This window comes from Dermacentor silvarum, chromosome 2 (genome assembly GCF_013339745.2).
Source record: "Dermacentor silvarum isolate Dsil-2018 chromosome 2, BIME_Dsil_1.4, whole genome shotgun sequence".
Lineage (NCBI taxonomy): Eukaryota > Metazoa > Arthropoda > Arachnida > Ixodida > Ixodidae > Dermacentor > Dermacentor silvarum.
Window position 1 is genome coordinate 171,165,655 of NC_051155.1, and position 19,054 is coordinate 171,184,708.

Sequence of the window (19,054 nt, forward strand, 5' to 3'; positions counted from 1 at the left end):
TGTAAATAGTGTTGTGTTTTGCTGGATTTGTGAGTTTGAGCGTGCACGGGTGGTTGGAATGTAATTAACCACATTGTTCAGTCAAATGTTATACTGCATCCCACCTGTTGCACAACGTACTGGTAGTAGCTGTTGAAAATTATGGGATGGCGTAGGAACTTGGCTAGCTGTAAAACACCGTTTCTGTCCTTGCTGCGGAAGCTTCAGTGTCACAGACTGCAAAGAATCTTCATAAAAGTGATTAAAGAAAACCGCAAAAGTCTGTAAATTTGTACGTGGCAATGTAGTAGGCACCCCGAAAAAAAAAAAGCGGAAAAAGAAGAAAGAGGAAACATGGCGAGAGAGAGAGAGAGAGAGACTGAAGGAGGTGGCGACGTTCCTATATGCCGATGTGTCGGCGCCTTTGAATCAGCAGTCCCAGGCGTCTCGAGCGCGTAATCGTGCTTTCGCAGCTTAGGAAGTTGTCGTTGGCGGATAGAACTCCATGTTCGATATTGTTATTAATCGCCGTGTTTATCGCAACTCGGTGAACTCGAGAAATAGAGAGAAGGAGAAAGCTTTATCGCGATCCCTCGCGCACTATATTTTCTTTTCCGAAGGATGTAAGGGAGGTCGGTCGGTGGGCTTTGCTGGCTACTTGGAGCGCGAAGCGAGATTTCCGACCCGGGAACCGCCTCCGGGTCGCGAGGAGAGCGGAGTAGCGTTCGAGAACGACCGCAGGCTTTTTGAGAGTTCCTTCGCGAGGATTTCTTTATGTCTCTCCTTCATCGTTGTTCGACTTTTTAAGCCTAGCGCACGCTTCACCGCTCACCCCATGGCCGTCTTTCTCAGGTGCGCGTTGTGCCGCCAACAGGAAGCCGTCGGAGCTTTGTCGGAGCTCCCGGTTTATTGCCACCTCGGCGGGTAGCGGTCCAATTGATTACCTCGGAGGGGGAGGTTTCGGGGCCTCCTTCTGGCGTCGTGTAAGGAGCCACTGTACGTATAGATAAGTGTAAATGTGGCTGGCTTCTGGCGCCGTTGCCGCTCGTTCATTCAGGTTTCGCACCGCCAATGGCTTCCTTTTCTAGATGGCCGTGTTGTAAAGATATGTCTCCGCGTGTTGTGGCTGCTTTTGTCAAGTGCGTGCTTTTTGGCGTGGGCCATGCATGTCACCGCGGCCTCGATAGTTGATCGCAGTGCCATGGAAGCTAGCTGTGCGAATGCTGCTGCCAACCAAGATGCGGTTTAAAGCGACGTTCACTTACGAAAGAAAAGTTGTCGCAGTTTCACCTGAAAGGCGAAGCATCAATTGCGATAGCAAATTTGTAGAGAGCTATACGGAGTAATGATAGTAGCTTTATCAGCTGTATAAACTTGGACATGCAGCAGCACCGGCAACACGCAGAACTGTTGTCGACGCCATCGGCGTTTTGCCCGCGTTCGCACAAAATGCGTGCGGCGTTGGTGACTGTTGCCGGAGCCTCTGATTTAAATAGGCACTTGGTGCCGCAGCTAAACGTCCCCTCCCTTCCCCCCCCCCCCCCCCCCCCCCCCCACGGCCTTTCGTGCGTCAGAAGACGGCGCGTTTGCTCTACATATATGGTGATTGTAAAGGAGGAAAGAGACACCTACTTCTGCAGCCCTTAAGGAAGCACGGCACAGAACGCGCGTTTATTCTCCGCCGTGCGTTCATTCCCCGTGAAAGCGCGCGTCCCTCGCGCCCTTTCACTCGCACATACAGCGTTCGGCGGCGCGCGGCGATGATTTCATCTCCATTGACGTCATACGGAACCTCACGGCGACGGCAACGGCGACGGCAACGGCGACGCCGACGGCAGAAATCTGCTTTGGAGTGTCCATATAATTGCTATCGCAATAAAAATAAAGAATATTGAGCCGTATTGTTAAATTACCCTTTTATACGTCGTATACAACGCCAGAAAAATCACCTGTTCAATTTTGGCCGCGGCGGCCGCATTTCGAAGGGGGCGAAATAAAAAAAAATGGAGGACGCTCAAGCTTCGCCTTTAAGAGTGGAACGCGATAGCATTCAAAGATCCCTGACTGCTTGACAGGATTCCCGGCAACTGCAGCTTTCTTTTTTCTCCAACTTCGCCAGCGCGCGCAGCTGCCGAGGAGTCTAGCGCCGGGTGGATGGTGTTTTTGCAAGGAAGCAACCGGGGCGCGCCGCCCTATGAATGGTAAAAATGCTGGAAAAGGGGTTTGTGTTTGAGTTTCCGCGGAAACGAATTACAATCCGACGCTATCACGTCTGTAGGCTGTGGTTAAGTCATGCTTAGCGTTTTTCCTGGCGCATTTTGCTTTGAGAAATTCAATTAGTTCACTAACGCCTCTGCGCCACGGGGAGAGCCTGCGTGGTCGGGGCGGTTCGTGATGATATTCTCGGCCGCGGACGCCGGCGCCAACGCCGACGCCAGACTTTATGCGACACGGGGCCTTTAATCGCGTTAAAACGCCCAAGTGCGTAGATTTAGGCGCACCTTGAAGAAATCCATGCAGGTGATCAAAATGAATCCCAAATTTTCCCCTGTAGGGCGTCCCTCAAAATCGGGTCGTGGTTTAGGCATGTAAAACTCCGCTTGTTTAATTCAGCAGGCTTGATGAGTCTGAATAGGCGCAAGAATTGAAGACGGGTGGTGACGCTGCCTTGAACTTCCCGGGCTCGCTCGTCGTGACGTCACGAACTTTGACGGCGTCTGCTCGAAACTAGTTATTTTAAAAACGATAGTCTTTCTTGAGCTACCTAAACGCGAAAACCTTTGTCTGTCTGTCTGTCCGTCACTCGATTCAACCGCCCGGCCAAAACCAAGCATGAGGAGAGGAGGTGCAGAGAGAGAAAGAAAGAGAGACAGAAGAGCGAGGGTAATAAATAAATAAAATAAACTTCCTTGTTGAGGCAGGATTCGAACCGGGGTACCCACGGTCCAAAGGCGAGCGTCATAACCACTAGGCATAGCCCACGCTTGCAGACCATGCATTTATGAGAAACATATGATTGCGCTGTGCCACCGATTGTAGCAGAACTTGCTATGGGCGAGAGAAAGAGAGACATTTAAAGAAAGAGAGAGAGAGAAAGATAAACATATATAGAGAGAAAGAGAGAGACGAAATCGACAACCGCTTTAAGGAATACGGCTGTTACCAGGCTTCGGAAGAAACGCAAATGAAAAAATCAGCGCGTTAGAAATGGTGTCGAAGAGATGCTACGCGCTAAAAACACACCGACTGAAACCGTTGCTCTGTAGCCGGCTTTAAGATAAACGTAATAAAAGGTCCCAACAGATGGCGCGAGAGAAGGGCGAACGCGGGACATTTGAATTGAATTCAGCAAAACCTCCATTGCATCCATCATGGGAGGAGTGAGGGGTTAGGGGAAGGGCGTGAGGTGTGGGAGGGAGAAGAGAGGGTGTTACGGGTATCAGGCGCGGGAGAAGACTATCGTCTTTCGACGTCATTTGCAGCGAAGCAAGCAGATATGGGGCCAATTTTTTTGTCAGTAAAGATGGACTACATTGTACTCTAAAGGAGCCAAAGACTGAACTCGGCAACTTTCGAGAACTGTCACTGCGGATAGTGGCCCAAATGCTTTGAAATGCATTAAAACGCAACACCTCACACTAGTGTAGCGGTTCTCGTGTTTCGGTGCGTAATTAAAAAAAAATAATAGTAGTAAAGTTTGGCCTTCGTTTCCTCTTGTAGTAATTATCGACCTCTTACCGCAATATCAACGGTAATGGATGTGAAAGAATAAATTATCACCTTAAGCTGAGCTAGTGCTAGAATTCTTGTGTTTTGCGTGCGAATAGCACAATCTGATTGTGAGGCTTACTGCAGTGGGGGACTGGGGATTAATTTAGAACACCTCGGTTTCTTTATCGAGCACCTAGGTCGAAGCACACGAGCGTTTTTTTTTTTTTTTTTTTTCGATTTCGTTCCCATCGAAACGCGGCCGCTGCGGCAGACATTGAACCCTTGACCTCGAGCTCAGCAGTGGACGTCGTAGTCACTACGCCAGCTATAGGTGGGTCGGGTTCGTGTTTGTCTTTACCGTTCACTTAAGATGGCCGCGTAGCCCTTTCAATGGATGATGCGTTATAATTGTAGCGCGTGGCCTTTGTTAAGCCTTGCTCCTCCCTTTCGTTTTGCAAAGCAACAATTACTGCCCGGACAGATCTGTGCGGAAGAATGCGAAGTCTAGCTTGCGGATCGCACGCGTTTCGCTATCTCCAGAAGCGCGCTGCGCCATTTCGTATAATGTGTATCGGACGCCAAAAGCGCTCAAACTATCGCGTTTGGATTATTGACGACTATTAGCCGACAGTTACGCGTCAAACACATTTCCGGTCTATGCTATTGGTATTTGTATCGGTTGCATACGGCACTCGCCTCTGTCGAGTCTTTGTGAAAGGCGAGAAGATATGGAACCACTCGGTGTCTACGAGGCAGCGCCTTGCGCCGAACGGACACATAGTTAAGAAGGCGAACGAATGCACGGCTTGGGGCCGGAGTTCCCGCAGCAGGCTCCGCTCCTCCGCGATCGCATCCTCCGCGGGGCGGTGCCGTCACCGCGTGCGCGGAGGCTAAACAGGCGCCGCCTGCGGCGCGCCCGAACCCGCTAAGGCGCCGCAACGTATCGTCGCGCTCGCTTATTAGTTTCGCTGCCAGCTTTGCGTGCACGGCTGTTGGCACGGCGCGCGCGCGTGTGTGTGCTTCGCGGGCCGCAACGTGGCTGCCGACCGTTCGTCCATTCGTAACCATCTTTTCCCTCTCTCCCCGTCTCTCTCCCTCTTTCCTGTCTGGTTTCTCCGTGTCTGTCTCTCTCTGCGCAGCTAAATCAGTTAACGCTGTTGGTGACAACATGCACGCTGTTATTATGTTGGAGTGGGATTAATGTTCACAATTCTACACTTTGTCAACGCTAAGTTCCTTTAACTACGGGGGCAGGTTTACGCGTTTTGCGGGTCAACAGCGTTACTCGCTTTTCTTAGGTTAGCGGTAGGACCGGTAGCGGGCGAACTTGAGTGTCTTTTCGTTTGTATTCCGTTAGTTCCGAAGGCGGCATCGGCCTTATTAAAGTTTACAGGGGGAAAATTTTATTGAGCTTTAACGCCTGGCGTTATGTTGTATGTGCTTTACCGTGACACCTGACACCGTGGTTCGCTTCTGTAAATTTTATTCTGAACCATGTCAACGTTAGGCCTGACGAACAAAGATAGAAAGATTCAGAAAGGTAGGGAGGTTATTTCCTGTCTGACGAAAAATATTGAAAAGGAACAGTCTCCAACTTGATATTAGGGTTACCTAAGGCGAAGAGCGCCGGGTTACCCCTTAAATCTGAGAATGTTTGCCGTTATACGCGTATGCCTTACCCTGCTTTTGTTTTGTTTGTTTCTTTCTTTTTTAATCCACAGAAAAGGCATAACTGAGAAAGAACATTGTAACGTTCGTAGGACAGGCGTACATGAAATCGTAGTGGCGTACACCAAATATGTAGTTATTCAGTCCCAATGTGACTTGTAGACTCACATGTGTAGCTGTAGGGCAGCCTCCGTGCAAACGTTTACGTTCGAAGTACGAGTGGATGCCGTCAGCAAAAGCTATTAAGTATAGACGTTTTTGATACGTAGGGAAAAAAAAAGGAAAACTATAGAACGCCGCCTTTACCGCTCGCAGGAAATGACGCGTGACCGAGAACGTTGAAAACTATAGCATAGCTCATTGGCTTGACCTTCGAGATTAGGCTGCTCTCGCGATGCGCTGCCAATTTCGCAGACGAAGTGCTGGGATTTGCGTCACATCCGCTAACCATCATGTGCACACGTCGACTGCTTGGGTGTTATTGAAAAGCTCTTAGTAAGAGCATTAGCTAATTACCAGCCCTCTTGCTTTGCCAAGCTTGCTTCTGTAGTGTAATATACTAATTTCTTGTAAACATTTTAGCCATAGTTAAGGTTCGTTGCTGTTGGCCTTCAAAGTAAATGTTTTCCAAGAACTAAATGTTTTTATCAAGAACTCGAGCCGTCCTTTGATGCTCGTGTAAACCCTTGGTCGGGTAGTCGAAAACGAATGGTGTCTAACATCGCTTTTGTATGGACGAACTATACCGCTATAGGGTGGTTAGAAATGCTTTACAGGTCCTTCCGAGAACAATTTTCCATTGTAGTCCTACTGTGCCTATTCGCCCGCTGGAATTGGTCATAGGGTATAGTAGCGTTCGTAAATGATCAGAAAGGGACAAGAATTCCCAGAGATATCCTTATTCTTTGTCGCAGTCCTTACGCATCATCTCTCTCTCTCTCTTATTATTATTTCTTATCAGTCATTGCTTCTATTGTGTCCGGTCCAGGATAAACGACGGCGCGGTGACGTTTGAACCAGGGACGAAAAAAGTGGGAAATCAATTGAACCGTCGCGATATATCGCGACGGTTCAGTTGATTTCCCACTTTTTGTGAAGAGTATACATATGGAAGGACGTGTTCCTATTTCCGATACCCGGAGGTATATCGCCCGTGCGTGCGTGTCTGCCCTTGCTATGGCGCACGTAATACACAGCGATGATTTGCAAAGATATTATAGTCGGGTACAACTTAAGAAGACTAGAGAGGCCCCGCCCAGATGACCGAAGCGCAGCAGCCGATTGCCTCCGCGACTAAAGAAATAGTCCCGCTGACACGACTCGCCCCAGCTTGAAGCGCGGGCTGCCATGTTCTCCGTCGGCGGGGACACCGGCCGTCCGGCTTATGACGCAAGATTATAGTGCGCGCCTATTGGTGGAGGCTCGTATGCATTCGCCTTTGAGGGGGCAAACGCCGCTGCCTTTTAAAGTTGTACCCTACTATATATAGGAAACATTGATGTATAGCTAGAGACCTTGACCTCCCAGATATTGATGGATATTACTGTACATACATATATTTTGATGAGTTATTTTTTCGTTGGGCGCGTTTGTGTTGACACATCAGCCAAAAGCTCCAGTCTATATTTTAGCTCAGTGCGACTACAAGTGAAACAGTTGCGTAGCACGCATGGACGCCTGAATGACTTTAGAGCCCGAAATGTGTGCCAAGCTGGTACTGTTTAATGTGTTTAGTGCGAACGACCGATTTAAATAAAATCTAATGTGTGGCTAATAAAACAAAATAAATGAAAATGATATCTTTTGCTATATGAAAAAAAAAAACACACATTTTCGCACAAAGCGGTCTTTTCCCTTTTTGTTTAGTATATTGAGTACCATATATTTACGCCGTCTTGTTTTTTAGTCTTTCTTGTGTTATCTAGCACTTCGTTCCGCTATTCCCGACGAGGAAATTCGTTCTCGTTCTCGCCGTAACGCGCTCTCTTTTGAGAAGCGTTCTATTCTCATCCTTCCGGTGCCGTTTGCGAAACATCCGAGAACACTTCCGCTTAATCTGTTCATGTTTGAAGCGCTGGGCGACCGGTAAAAAATCACGCTTCCGCTCACAAAAGGAGATTATGCGATGAACGGGCGCGCTTTTCAGCGCGACTCCTCACTGCTTTTCAAATATTGCGGCTGCTTTAGGAATAACCAGGTGCATTTTTGTGAAATATTTCGTTGCGTTCTTTCTCGTTTATTGCAGTACGCATGGTGATATCCCCCTGCGGTGCCTCACTGGGTGTGATGTCACATTGTGCTGAGCACGAGGTCGCGAGTTCGATCCCCGGTTGCGGCGACAGCGTCTCAAAATATCTAGAATGCTTGAATGAATGAAAAAAAATAAATGAAACAAGCAAAAAGAGCTCGTGTATATACTTGTGTTTGAGGACGTCTTCGGGAACTCTAGCTGGACAAAATTAGCTTGAACTTTAGTTGTGGTCATATATCTTAGTTTATGTCATTTCGCACCTAGATGTTTACTGTGAGAAACACTAAAGGTGTATTGAGCTTGAGTTTCATGGTCTCCCTTTGTGGAATGCGTTACTTCACTTGGCTGTCTCATCGCCAAGTCATTCTGCGCGAGTCGCGGTCCGGTGAAGTCCGATAACATATGTGATGAAATCGTGTGCATTAATGCTGTGCAGCGATCGCGTGGTGTTCGTTTAATGTCTTTGTTTGGTTGCTTCTTTCTTTTTCAATTCGCAGTTGTATATATATATATATATATATATATATATATATATATATATATATATAAAGATTGTAGCCGTTTACTGTTCGTCAGGACGTCTCCTCTAGTCCTTATCACTGCATTGTGTGGCTCGTGTCTTTGCGAGCGTAACATAGTCACGTTGTTGCATGAACCTTAGTTCTTGTTAGTGAAATACAGTTGTTATCCTGAGCCATATGTTACACGGAAAGTTCAGTAACAAAGGGGGCACACTTTTTTACCTTGCTCTCCCTCGGTCTCTTTCATGGCTGTCAGTGAAACCTGTGAGCGTTTATTTTCATGTGTGAACCTAGGAGACAAAGTAGACAATGTGGAGTCACTGCTTTGACACAGCTTTCTTTCTCTTGCTGCTTTTCTGTTTTTCAACCTTGCCTCTTGCTCAAACCTTCTGTGTCGCCACTGACTAAACCTCCTGCCTCGCTCATTTCCTCCCTCACTAACCACGCTGCTGTGATTTCTCTTTACCCACCCCCTAAACAGGGAAGTCGTCGTGGAATTCCTCTGGACTCGGTACTGCTAGCCAAGAAGCTCGAATACTTCGAGGTTCGTTACGCTCGCCGGCACGCCAATGGCGGCCACCCCCTCGTGTCTCGCTGTTTGTTCCGTTGTGGCTCGTCCCTCTTGCCTGGCACCTTCGGAGCTTGCTACAAATATCCGCGCAGCATAGTTAAACCTGGGCGTTTGGGGAGTTGTATTTCCCACAAGGGCCATTGTAGTTAGCCGCTGCAATTGAGTACGCTTGTAACTGCTTCCCGGCTAAGGTCACGATCTGAACCTAGTTCTGGATGAAACCTTGTGCGATGTTCGAGCGCAGGTAGTAACTCCCACCGAACAGCCACTTGGGTGTTTCGATTGGAGTGGGGGCGCCCGCTAATACACTGTGCTGCGTGGAACATTGTACCGAACCGTACACACGACGAGCTTAATGTCGTTGGCGACGGTGCCTGCGAGCGCACGTTTGCTTCTAACGCTGACCGCGCTAGCGTTAGGCCTTCGTCTGGAATGTACGCTCAGTTCCGACGTCAGCGTGTCTCGCCGTCACTTTGTGGTGTGCCGTCTCTCGTCCGTGCATGCCTGTGTTGTGAACGTCGTTGTTGGTTGGTTCCCGTGTTTTGTCCCTTTGTGTAGTCAGCTCCTTCCATCTGTGTGTGTGTGTGTGTGTGTGTTTGTGTGCATGTATCGTGTGCCAATGCGTGCCCGTATGTTCGTCGTGTATAATGGTGACACGTAGCACCGCGCCTGTGCAGCGCGCATGTTAGTGCTCAGCGTGTTCAGAACGCTGGGAGACGCTTGTTGCCGTAGAAGCGGACCTTAGTGTCTGCTCTCGCTTCACTACGTTGGCCCGACGTAGTCTTTCTTGGTGCGGATGATATTTTCCTTTTATTAATGACTCCTGGTAATAATTATGGACATGAACGCTGCGATAAACCATTCATCGAATTGTGCTTGCTTTAGACTATTGTATACTGAGAGGGCAAGTTTACTTTTATTGCTGTACTGTTGAAATGTTGGTTTGTAATTTTCCACTTTGTGAGCACCAAAACTGTCTCCAGAATATTTTTGCTGGGTTACGTTAGGGTGAGTGAGTGAGTGAAATAACTTTATTGAGGTCCAGAGAAGACGCATTAGGGTGTCATTGGATCGCCAGTGAGCCTATAGAGTCTGTAAAGGAGTACGTTTACCTAGGTCAATTACTCACAGGGGACCCTGATCACGAGAAAGAAATTTACAGAAGAATAAAATTGGGTTGGAGTGCATACGGCAGGCATTGCCAAATCCTGACTGGGAACTTACCACTGTCGTTGAAAATAAAAGTGTACAATCGTTGCATTCTACTGGTGCTAACATATGGGGCAGAAACTTGGAGGTTAACAAAGAAGCTCGAGAACAAGTTAAGGACCGCACAAAGAGCAATGGAACGAAAAATGTTAGGCCTAACGTAAAGAGACAGCTAGGAGGAGAGCGGTGTGGATCAGAGGGCAAATGTGAATAGCCGAAATTCTAGCTGACATTAAAAGAAAGAAATGGAGCTGGGTAGGCTATGTAATGCGTAGGATGGATAACCGGTGGACCATTAGGGCTACAGAATTGATACCAAGAAAAGGGAAGCGCAGTCGAGGACGGCAGAAAACCAGGTGTGATGATGAAGTTAGGAAATTCGCAGGCGCAAGTTGGAAAACGCTAGCGCAAGACAGGGGTAATTGGAGATCGCAGGGAGAGGCCTTCGTCCTGCAGTGGACATAAAATATAGGCTGATGACGATGATAGCGTCCACGCAACAATGGTTGCTTGTGTGCTGTCAGACGTTCAATTGCTGCGGCCTAAAGGTCAGGGCACGGTGCGAAAACACTCTCGCAGCGAAAGCGAAACATTGTGCGCGGACATGCATGCAGACGCGCAGTCGGTCGCTGCGAACGCGTGCGATCGCTGCGTTGAGGCTTCATTCTGTTATGCTTCGTTTGGTTATACAGACAGCACACTATAAGAACATATTTCGCATAGTCTGCTCTCAGCAATTACCTATACCTTCCACGCAAGAAGCTTGTTGGGGGGATTTCATCATGGCGACCGCGCGCAATGGGCGTTCACTGTATATGTATTCGATAAAAAGATAGAGCCTGTAAACTATTCTGCGCTTTCTGTTTGCCCAAGATTATTATTTTGACAGTAAGAAACTTCCCTCGTTTCGAGAGTACTTACAGAAATGGCCAAACGGGCTCCCTGCGTGGTGTTTTTATTGAGTACCGACAGCCGAACCTATGAGGAGCGCGCCGCGTTATCCCTCATACTACGCAAGCGAGGCGCTTCCGACAGATGGCGACTCCGTAAGTCCTCGCGACCAATATAGCGATTGTGTACTCAACACGCACGAATAACAAAATCCTTTAAAGCGGTAGGTGTGTGTGCTCACGACGCAAAGACGATTTTGAATGGTCTTCGGATGTAAGCTTGTTAAGCTTTCACGATCTCTGTGCTTTCGTCAGATGCGCGCTGTTCACTCGCCAAAGCTTGTTCGCTGGAGTGCTTAGCAGATATAAAAAGAAGAGGGGGGGTATTGAAGTGAGGAGCCCAGATTCATGTGAAATGTTTGGTTCGTTTACCCCGCAAGTTTAATTTTGTTCGCTGGCAGGAATTGGTGCTGAAATGTCGGGCCCAGGCGCTCTCCCTCGCCTTTCATCGAAATGTCCGCGTTCACCGTCTTCATCAATTTTGCATCGGACTTCATTCGGCGTTCGGCCGCATGCGTTTACGAGTTGGCCCGGCCGCGCGAAATAATTAAATGGTAGCCATCCAGCCACCGTTGGTCTCGATTTTTCTTTTTTTTTTTTTTTTTTTTTCTGCTAGACGCGATTTCGCTCAGCGCTTGAGCAGCACCGGAAATCTTATACTGTTTAACGAAAGTTTCCGCGTTGGTCAGTATTCATACACGTTTAACAAATAATTGCCTATATTTCTTTCTCTCTCTCTTGCTATCTCCGTGCCGAGAAGCAGTCGCTGCTAGCTGTTCTAAATAATTATGTCGTTTCGCTGCGCTCTAATGAATTGGCAGGCGTCAGAAAGGAATGCGTCCTCTTTTATTAAAGCGGAGCTTTCTTGCCGCACCTTCCCGGACTTGGCTGAGCGTGGCTGCTGCTGTCTGGCCGAATAGCTCCCACGGAGGACAGCACTCGTATAACGAATGGGCTTATATATAGCCATTTGCAATGCCCCTACAGATGTGCCGATGAGAAGCTATGTATACTCTACGTTATTACGCAGTGAAAGAACAAGTGAAAAAAAAAAACGGTACCTAAATATTTTCAGTGCAACAAAGATACGCCTTCAAACGCATGATTCCTGTAATATAGCCAAACTGTTTATTTTTTATCCCGGCTTTCCTGGACTTCGGTGCGACTGCTGGATAGCTTTGTCGCCCAGTGGAGTGGGCCGAACTTTGAGACAGTTCGATAGTAAACTTGTGTGATCCAAGAGGCAGCGTGAAACGCGGTCACGTGAGTCGCGTTGCGGAGGGTGTTCGCGTCTTGTCGCGGGCAAACACGCGCAATGGTCATGCTGCAAAGCACGGTGCAGTAGATGAACGATTTTATATCATTTAAGTAACCGTTCCACGGCGTGCTTCACTTTACATAGATTACAGCATGCGCGTCGGGTCTGTGTAATTTATTTCTAGTATCTCATTATTATTTATTTCGTTTGAGGCCGCCGAAAGACAAACGCATCCGACCGCTGGTTTGCCGTCGCTGTTGGTCTGTGGAGTTGCAACGATCGGTCCTTCTTTTTTCTGTCTTCTTTTTTCGGGGCGCTGGCAGGGATATATTACACTTCAGTTTTTTAAACAAACAACTGGTTGAACGTCATTAGCATAGCCGATGAGGTATTCCAGTTTCACATTTACGCCTTTAGCCACCCGCGAAACGATGATCGTAAATTGACCCTTGTGGCTGCTTTATTACACGTCTTGCGCAAAGGCGGAATGACTTTTTGCTACACTGCACAAGGTCGCTAGTACACATTATAGAAAAAATGAGGGAACTGTACCAAAGGAAATGCGTTTTTTGTAATGTATGAATGTCAACTAAGTGTCCTGTGCCTACCTGATAAGCGTTGTCTTTGACTTGTGTATGGAATTAATTCATCTCTACTTCCCCGGATTAGACCGCCGCGAAAGAATATTTGATCCTTGCGAAGTTTTGTTGATTTGATGTTTCCGCAACTTCCAACACGACGCTTTCTGTCAGTAAGTTGCAGTCCTGCACTCCCTATGCCCGGGTTTCCAGTTTGCGGCACTGAAGTTGTTCCTATAGGAAGCCGGTTGCGGGCTCGTTCGAGCTGTTCGGCAGTTTAATAACACTACGCGTGGTTTGAAGTTTGCGGCTTCCGGAAACGGTTGGAGCGCCGTGATCGTGAGGTGTTCGTGGCGTGGTATGCGATCTTTGTCCGTTCCCTTCGGTATCGCACTATTCTCCGTTCCACGCAGCTATGCGGGTTGTAAAGAACGCCCATTGAAGCCGTGAGAGCAGTTTGCCGCTCGTGCGCGAGGCTGTTGCGCGCCCAACGCTTGGTGGGCCCGCAGCCAGCTTTGCGTTTCCCCATCCGCATCTCCACTCCCTCACGCGCATACACGCAGCCCGACTCGTCGCTGATGTTCGTCCGCGCGTTTCGCCACCGGCGCTTATCGCTCGCGCCTCTCGTGTTCCGTGCGCGTATTGCGGAAGGAAGCAGGCAGGGCTTCACGGCACGACGTGTGTGTATGCGCGGCGTATTGTCCGACGCGGTGAAATGCGGAAAGAGAGGGAGGGAGATGCCTCGAGGCGTCGCCTGTCGGAATGGCTTGTTTTTTTCCCCTTCCCTGCGCTATCTGTATGCGCTTAACGGCGCTCGCGTCTTCCGCGGCCGGGTTTCGAGTGATAGGAGCATTTTGAGGGGACCGTTTACGTGCGATAGGGCGATGATGCTCGGCGATGTTTGCTTTCCCGTAAAGGGGGTAGCTGTGTGTAGGGTTTTTATTTGTTGTTCTCGCTCGCTCCCTTCCTCACTTGGGCGTTGCTGCGCGCTTGTCGGGGTTTCGAATGAAAACGCGCAGAGGCTCGGCAGCAAGCGTGCGAGAAGAGTGGCAGTTCGGCCTTTTGCCGCGATGTTCGTTGTTATGCAAAAGATAGCGGTACCACGAGTTCTCTCTCTCTCTCCCCCTACCGTTTCACGTTCTTCGAGGCGCGCTCTTTGCACGCTGTCGTCCGTTCTTTTTCCGCGGCAGCAGTAGGAAAACGTCTTAGTATGTTGTGTGCAATATGATATCAAGTGAGTGAGTGAGTGTCAACTTTATTATTAGAAGGGGTAAGGGGGAAGGGAGGCTAAGCTACGTAGGGTGCCATATTGTATCAAACTTGTAAGTTATATGCTTTTGTAGTTGGGGGGCAAGCTTGTATTAGACATCTAAGTTAATCCTCATCGGCAATTGTCTCGTACAACGCGAGTACATTGGACAGGGGGATTAGGGACAGTGGGACTGTGCAATTTAGTAATTAGAGATTTATATCGACGCAATTGTTTTCACTTTGATAAGCGCGGTAGTTTGCTGTCGTTGTCTTGCCGTTTCTGAAAGAGCTTTGAAATTAGCTTTATTTTGACGCCGTGGTTTCGTACATTGAGTTACTATGCATATGCATGGTAACTTGTCTTGTTTTTTTCCTGTATGCTTGTCTCGGGCTTCTAATAAAGGAAATTCTAACTCTTGGTGCACGCTAGGTTCTGAGTTACGAAATAACAACATTGAAAACATTATTCCTATTTGACTGCTTTTGGAATGGCGTTTTAGGCAGTATAACAGTTCGAGGCTTTCGTCGAGCTCCATATTCGCTAAAGGTGAACCGTAAAATACACGTTCTGGTGGTTTTCGGCATATGAAGAACCTTATTAGACGTCTTCCTTTGTTCTCGCACAGGATGCAACGGAGCAAGAATGTTCTGAATAAGAAAATATGTAGCGCAATCAGTGCGCTGTCAGATACGTTCCCAATAAACTTAGGGGAGGGGGAGGGGGCGTATAGCATGCAAGGGGTCAGGGGTGGTGCATTTTTATATTCGCGACTTTGGAATAGTTTGTACGTTGTCGGGTCGCCCTATATCCCTGAGTGTATACGTGCTGCGTTCCGGAATTAGCCGTTCGGCTTTTGGGAATATTACAATTTTGTGCACATTCAAATACTTTCGAATGCCGCGTTTCATTTGCTTTAATTACCTTTGTTAATGCGCCGCACATAGACATATGATTTCACGCTCAGATTAGACAAGAAGCGCAATGTCCGCATGTGTCCGCATTGCCCATTATACGTGTATAGCTGGCGTGGTTCAGGCTCTGCCGCTGTGTTTCAATACCCTAGCATGCTGTGCATCGTTGTACGAACCATATCCTCCTCCATATCCGAACCATATCCTCCTCGTGATTAGTCAACCACGATTCCAGCTGTTCTCTAAGAAAAGAGAAAGAGAACAGCTGTAATCGTGGTTCTGAACCTCTTTCCTTGATCAGTGGGATGGAATATGTACTGTTGACGAAGCAGTTGTTGGTCATGTACAAAACAACAGCGATGCAACTTCTAGAACAGTGTTAAACGAGAAATATACCTGCGAGGTGCTAAATAGGGAAGTGCGAGGGAAGTGTTCGTGGCAGAGGTGTTTGCAGTTCTGTTGTAGGTAGAAAATATAACGAACGGCGTTTTTCTGGGCAAGTTGAAATGAAGTGACCATATTAGTTTGACTGAGGTTCCGTACGGCTGCAGCATATACTGCACTTTGGAACGTATTTTATGGTAGATGGATCAGTAGAAATGTTTCGACGTAAATAGCCAAGCAGGCGGTTAGCATGCTTGGCTAGTAAGTGTTACTTGGCTAGTAAGTGTAAGGCTAGTAAGCTTGTAAGTGTTAACAGATTCCAAGGGAATGTTGCTGAAGTAGTATGGAGGCGGGCTATTAGATGTTCTGGATACATGCATGACTTTGTCCTTCTTAAGGTGTGTTCAGCTGGACAGTGGCGTAAGTGCTACTGCATTCATGGTTTCTTGTCACCGGTTATACTCCCGCCCACTTCTGCGTTCAGTTAACGAGCTGCTGTTGAATGCAGGTGGAACTCGGAATGAAGTGGCGCGTGCATGCGGCTGCAGATGCACGGTTAGAAGCGCTCTTGTCACATGGCGGGAAACTCGGCGGCACGTATGCGTCGCAGTTGGGCCGGCGCAATTCGGGAACTTTCGGGACGGGGAGCCCCAGAGAAGGGAGCCTTGTTGAGCGTACAGAAGCAGAGTCGGTCTAGACCTCCTTCCTCCTCGTCTTCCTCCGTCGTCGTCGGGATCGGGTCGCACTAGAAAGGACGGGCGAATGCTGATGACAGCCAACGACGCACGCAGTGATGAACACGCCGCGAGCGGCTGCCCTGAAAGCGCGGCGTTCGGCGAAGCCCGACGTTGCTTGCGCATGAGTTCCACTGTTCCGAGCGTACAATACAGAGGGGGGGGGGGGGGGGGGATATTTTTTTTCAGAGAGAGTTTGTGAAGGCCCCAGTGCTTTGACCGGCAAATTTATTGCGCAGTCTGCGAGCGGCTTTCACTACCAATTGAAATGAGAGCCTTTCAGAGGAATGACTCCATTCAATGGGACATATTCAAAGCCCGTAAGGCCAACTTGACCACAAATATGGCGGAGCGTCTTCTTAAAATGGGCAGCACTCTGGAGGCCTCGCGCTGACAGACATGCAATTTTTCTTTTCCCGCGATGTATGGCGAAAAATATTTTGTTTTTCTGTTTTTGCTTTCTCAGAGGCATTGGAATGCACGAGATAACGGGAGAGGTAGAATCCGCTGAACGCTCATTGGAGTGGCCCAGACTGATTGTCGGGCCAATATGTAGGAATTCGATCTTCTTGTGTGCAATATTGCTCGATTTCTGTTTGGTGCCCTTCTTCCTGAAGAATAGGCTGGCGTTGCGCCCCTTCTGGTGGTGGTGGCCTGTTCGTTTTCTTCTTTTCATCTCTGTTAATTTCTATATATATATATATATATATATATATATATATATATATATTTAAATAGAAATAATGCGCAGTCGTGTTTGAGCGTGCGGCTGTGGGCGACTTTTTGGTAGGCGTGCATGTGGCGCTTTTATCTGCTGTCATTATTAATGACGCCATTGTTCGCCTTCGCCAATTGTTCGCCTAGTCGTTTTCCCAGCTCTCCTCGTTATTGCCCCCCTTCCATCTTTGTTCTTTCATCTGTTTTTCATGTTTTCATTTGTATATCGGTTTGTGGCTCTCGTTTTATAACGAGGGCTTTTAATTGCATTTTACCCGCTCCTAATGAATTCCAGATACGGGTGAAAAGCTTGCGATGTCATGCGCATGCTCCGTCGAGACAAATTATACGTTATTATATCACCGTGCTAACTTTTCCCCACTTCCTGACATCAAACTTGGCGCGCGTTTCTTACACCGGTATTATCATGCACGCCTCTGTTGAAGTGTCCACGTGCTATAATCCGTTTCCACGCATTTAGCGTGACAGTATTGCAAGCAAAACGCTGCCGACCGAGCAACGGCCGCCATTGCTGAACTGTGGACGGCTCTCCCGTGTTGCCCCATCTCCGGCAAGTCCACCTGGCCGACGCCGCGCATCGACCCCCCCTCCTTTGCTTCGATTGCTTTTGTCTTGAGTGTCAGAGTATAGTTGCGTTTTGCGGAGAGCAGCTGTGTGTCTTTTTTTTTTTTTTCTCCCGAGTCTGCGATGTGCCCTTGTGTAGGCACCGCTGTGGACGAGTAAGAGTGCGTATAGGTAAATTCCTTCGACGCGTCGTGTGCCTTGTTGAATGTGGCATATTGCGGCCTCTGTCGCCAAACTCTCTTATACGTGTGCCCCAGCCAAGGAAAAGAAAAAAAAATATTATGGTACTAGGTGCAATTATGAATCCTACGGTGCTCAGTCGTCAGAGGTGTGAGTACCTAACACCGGTGGTCTTAAGATCGCATCTTGCAGTATGTTTTTTTTTTTTTTTTTTAAATATCTATTTTTCCTTCGACCGCTTGGTCTAACGTTAGCTGGGACACCCTATATAGCTATCGCAGGTTATAGGCCGTGCGGGTCTAGTAACTCGTGCGGGCGTGTATTTAGGTCCCGATACAGCAACACTACAGGTTCTGGCCTTCTGCGGGGTACCCTCGGGAGCATGAGCTTTGAGACCAGGGCCCGTAGTCACAAAAAATATTTTACGCCAGATTGTTTCTAAGCGCAAATTCCAGCCAATTGCAAATAACATTGACGAATGCAATGCTTTGTTAATTTGGCACCAGGGCCTCAGCAAACATTTGTGATATTATTATTTTATTTTCTTCTGCCACAGCCGTTCAACGTGGAATTGGGACAGTACATTGTATTACGGGAATGCGCATACATGGGCCGTTCTACTTCATTCCAAAACTGCATGCCGAAACAGCGAAGAAATAAGTTTTCTCTCTGGCATCTCTGTTCTCAACATCGTTTCCTCGCAATGTGTATCATAGCCACGTCGTCAGACGTTTTGTTCTTTATTTGTGACACTTTGACTGACGCTGCAAGCTCACCAGTAGGACGAACATTTAGCGCCTCTTCGAGCGCCTTGTCTGCTCTCTTGATCAAAGTATGCCGAAGCATTGCCGATGGCACCTGCCCATAAGATGCGATATGTTGAGGATGTACGCGATCGCTAAGTAAGCATTCTCACCAACTGTCGGCTACTTCATGGGGTGACACGTGTTTGATGGGTTTTCTTGGATATTATCGTCCTTTCTTCTTTACGTGTTTTTTTTTTAAGCTTTTCTCAATAAAGTTTTCTCTCTCTCTCTCTCTCTCTCTCTCTCTCTCTCCTTTGCGTTAGACTTTATTTTTGTCGCGATTTCCTTTAGTGTCCTGTCGGCATTCCTTCGTGGCTGCTGCCGGTGTGGACAGTTTCGCCCTGCTTCGATACCGAGGAACCTCGCTTCGCTTAGCATCGGACCATGCTTGTTTGTAACTTCGCTCCTTTCTTTCTTTCTTCTTTCTTTCTTTCTTTCTTTCTTTCTTTCTTCTTTCTTCTTTCTTTCTTTCTTTCTTTCTTTCTTTCTTTCTTTCTTTCTTTCTTTCTTTCACCTTCCTCTGAAAGCATGACCGGCTTAGACCGGGAGGGACAGAGTGTATTTCTATAACTTATCGTACAGTGGCTGGATAAGGTAAACAGCGTCTACTACCTGAAAAATCCATTTTCAGTCGTACGTGCCTCCTTGCCTTTTAAACCACGTTTAGTTTCCCGGGTGTATTCTTCCTTATTTTTCCCTCTCTCTCTCTCTCTCTCTCTCTCTCTCTTTGTCTTTTTTTTTTTTTTACTTTTCCAAATCGGCAGATATTTTTGCGATGTCTTGCTTTCG

At 47.8% G+C, this 19,054-nt stretch overlaps 1 protein-coding gene across 4 annotated transcripts in view; it reads left to right on the forward strand.

Moving 5' to 3' along the window:
- The window catches only part of LOC119442109 (disks large homolog 1), a 673,008-nt gene that overhangs the window by 395,550 nt on the left and 258,404 nt on the right, over positions 1–19,054 (forward strand). Inside the window, exon 5 of one of the 4 annotated variants that reach the window (XM_049661898.1) lies at positions 8,612–8,674. The exons of the other annotated variants lie outside the window; for them this stretch is intronic. Coding sequence (XP_049517855.1) covers positions 8,612–8,674 — 63 coding nt within the window. The remainder of the gene's footprint in view (positions 1–8,611; positions 8,675–19,054) is intronic. 4 annotated transcript variants of the gene reach the window in all.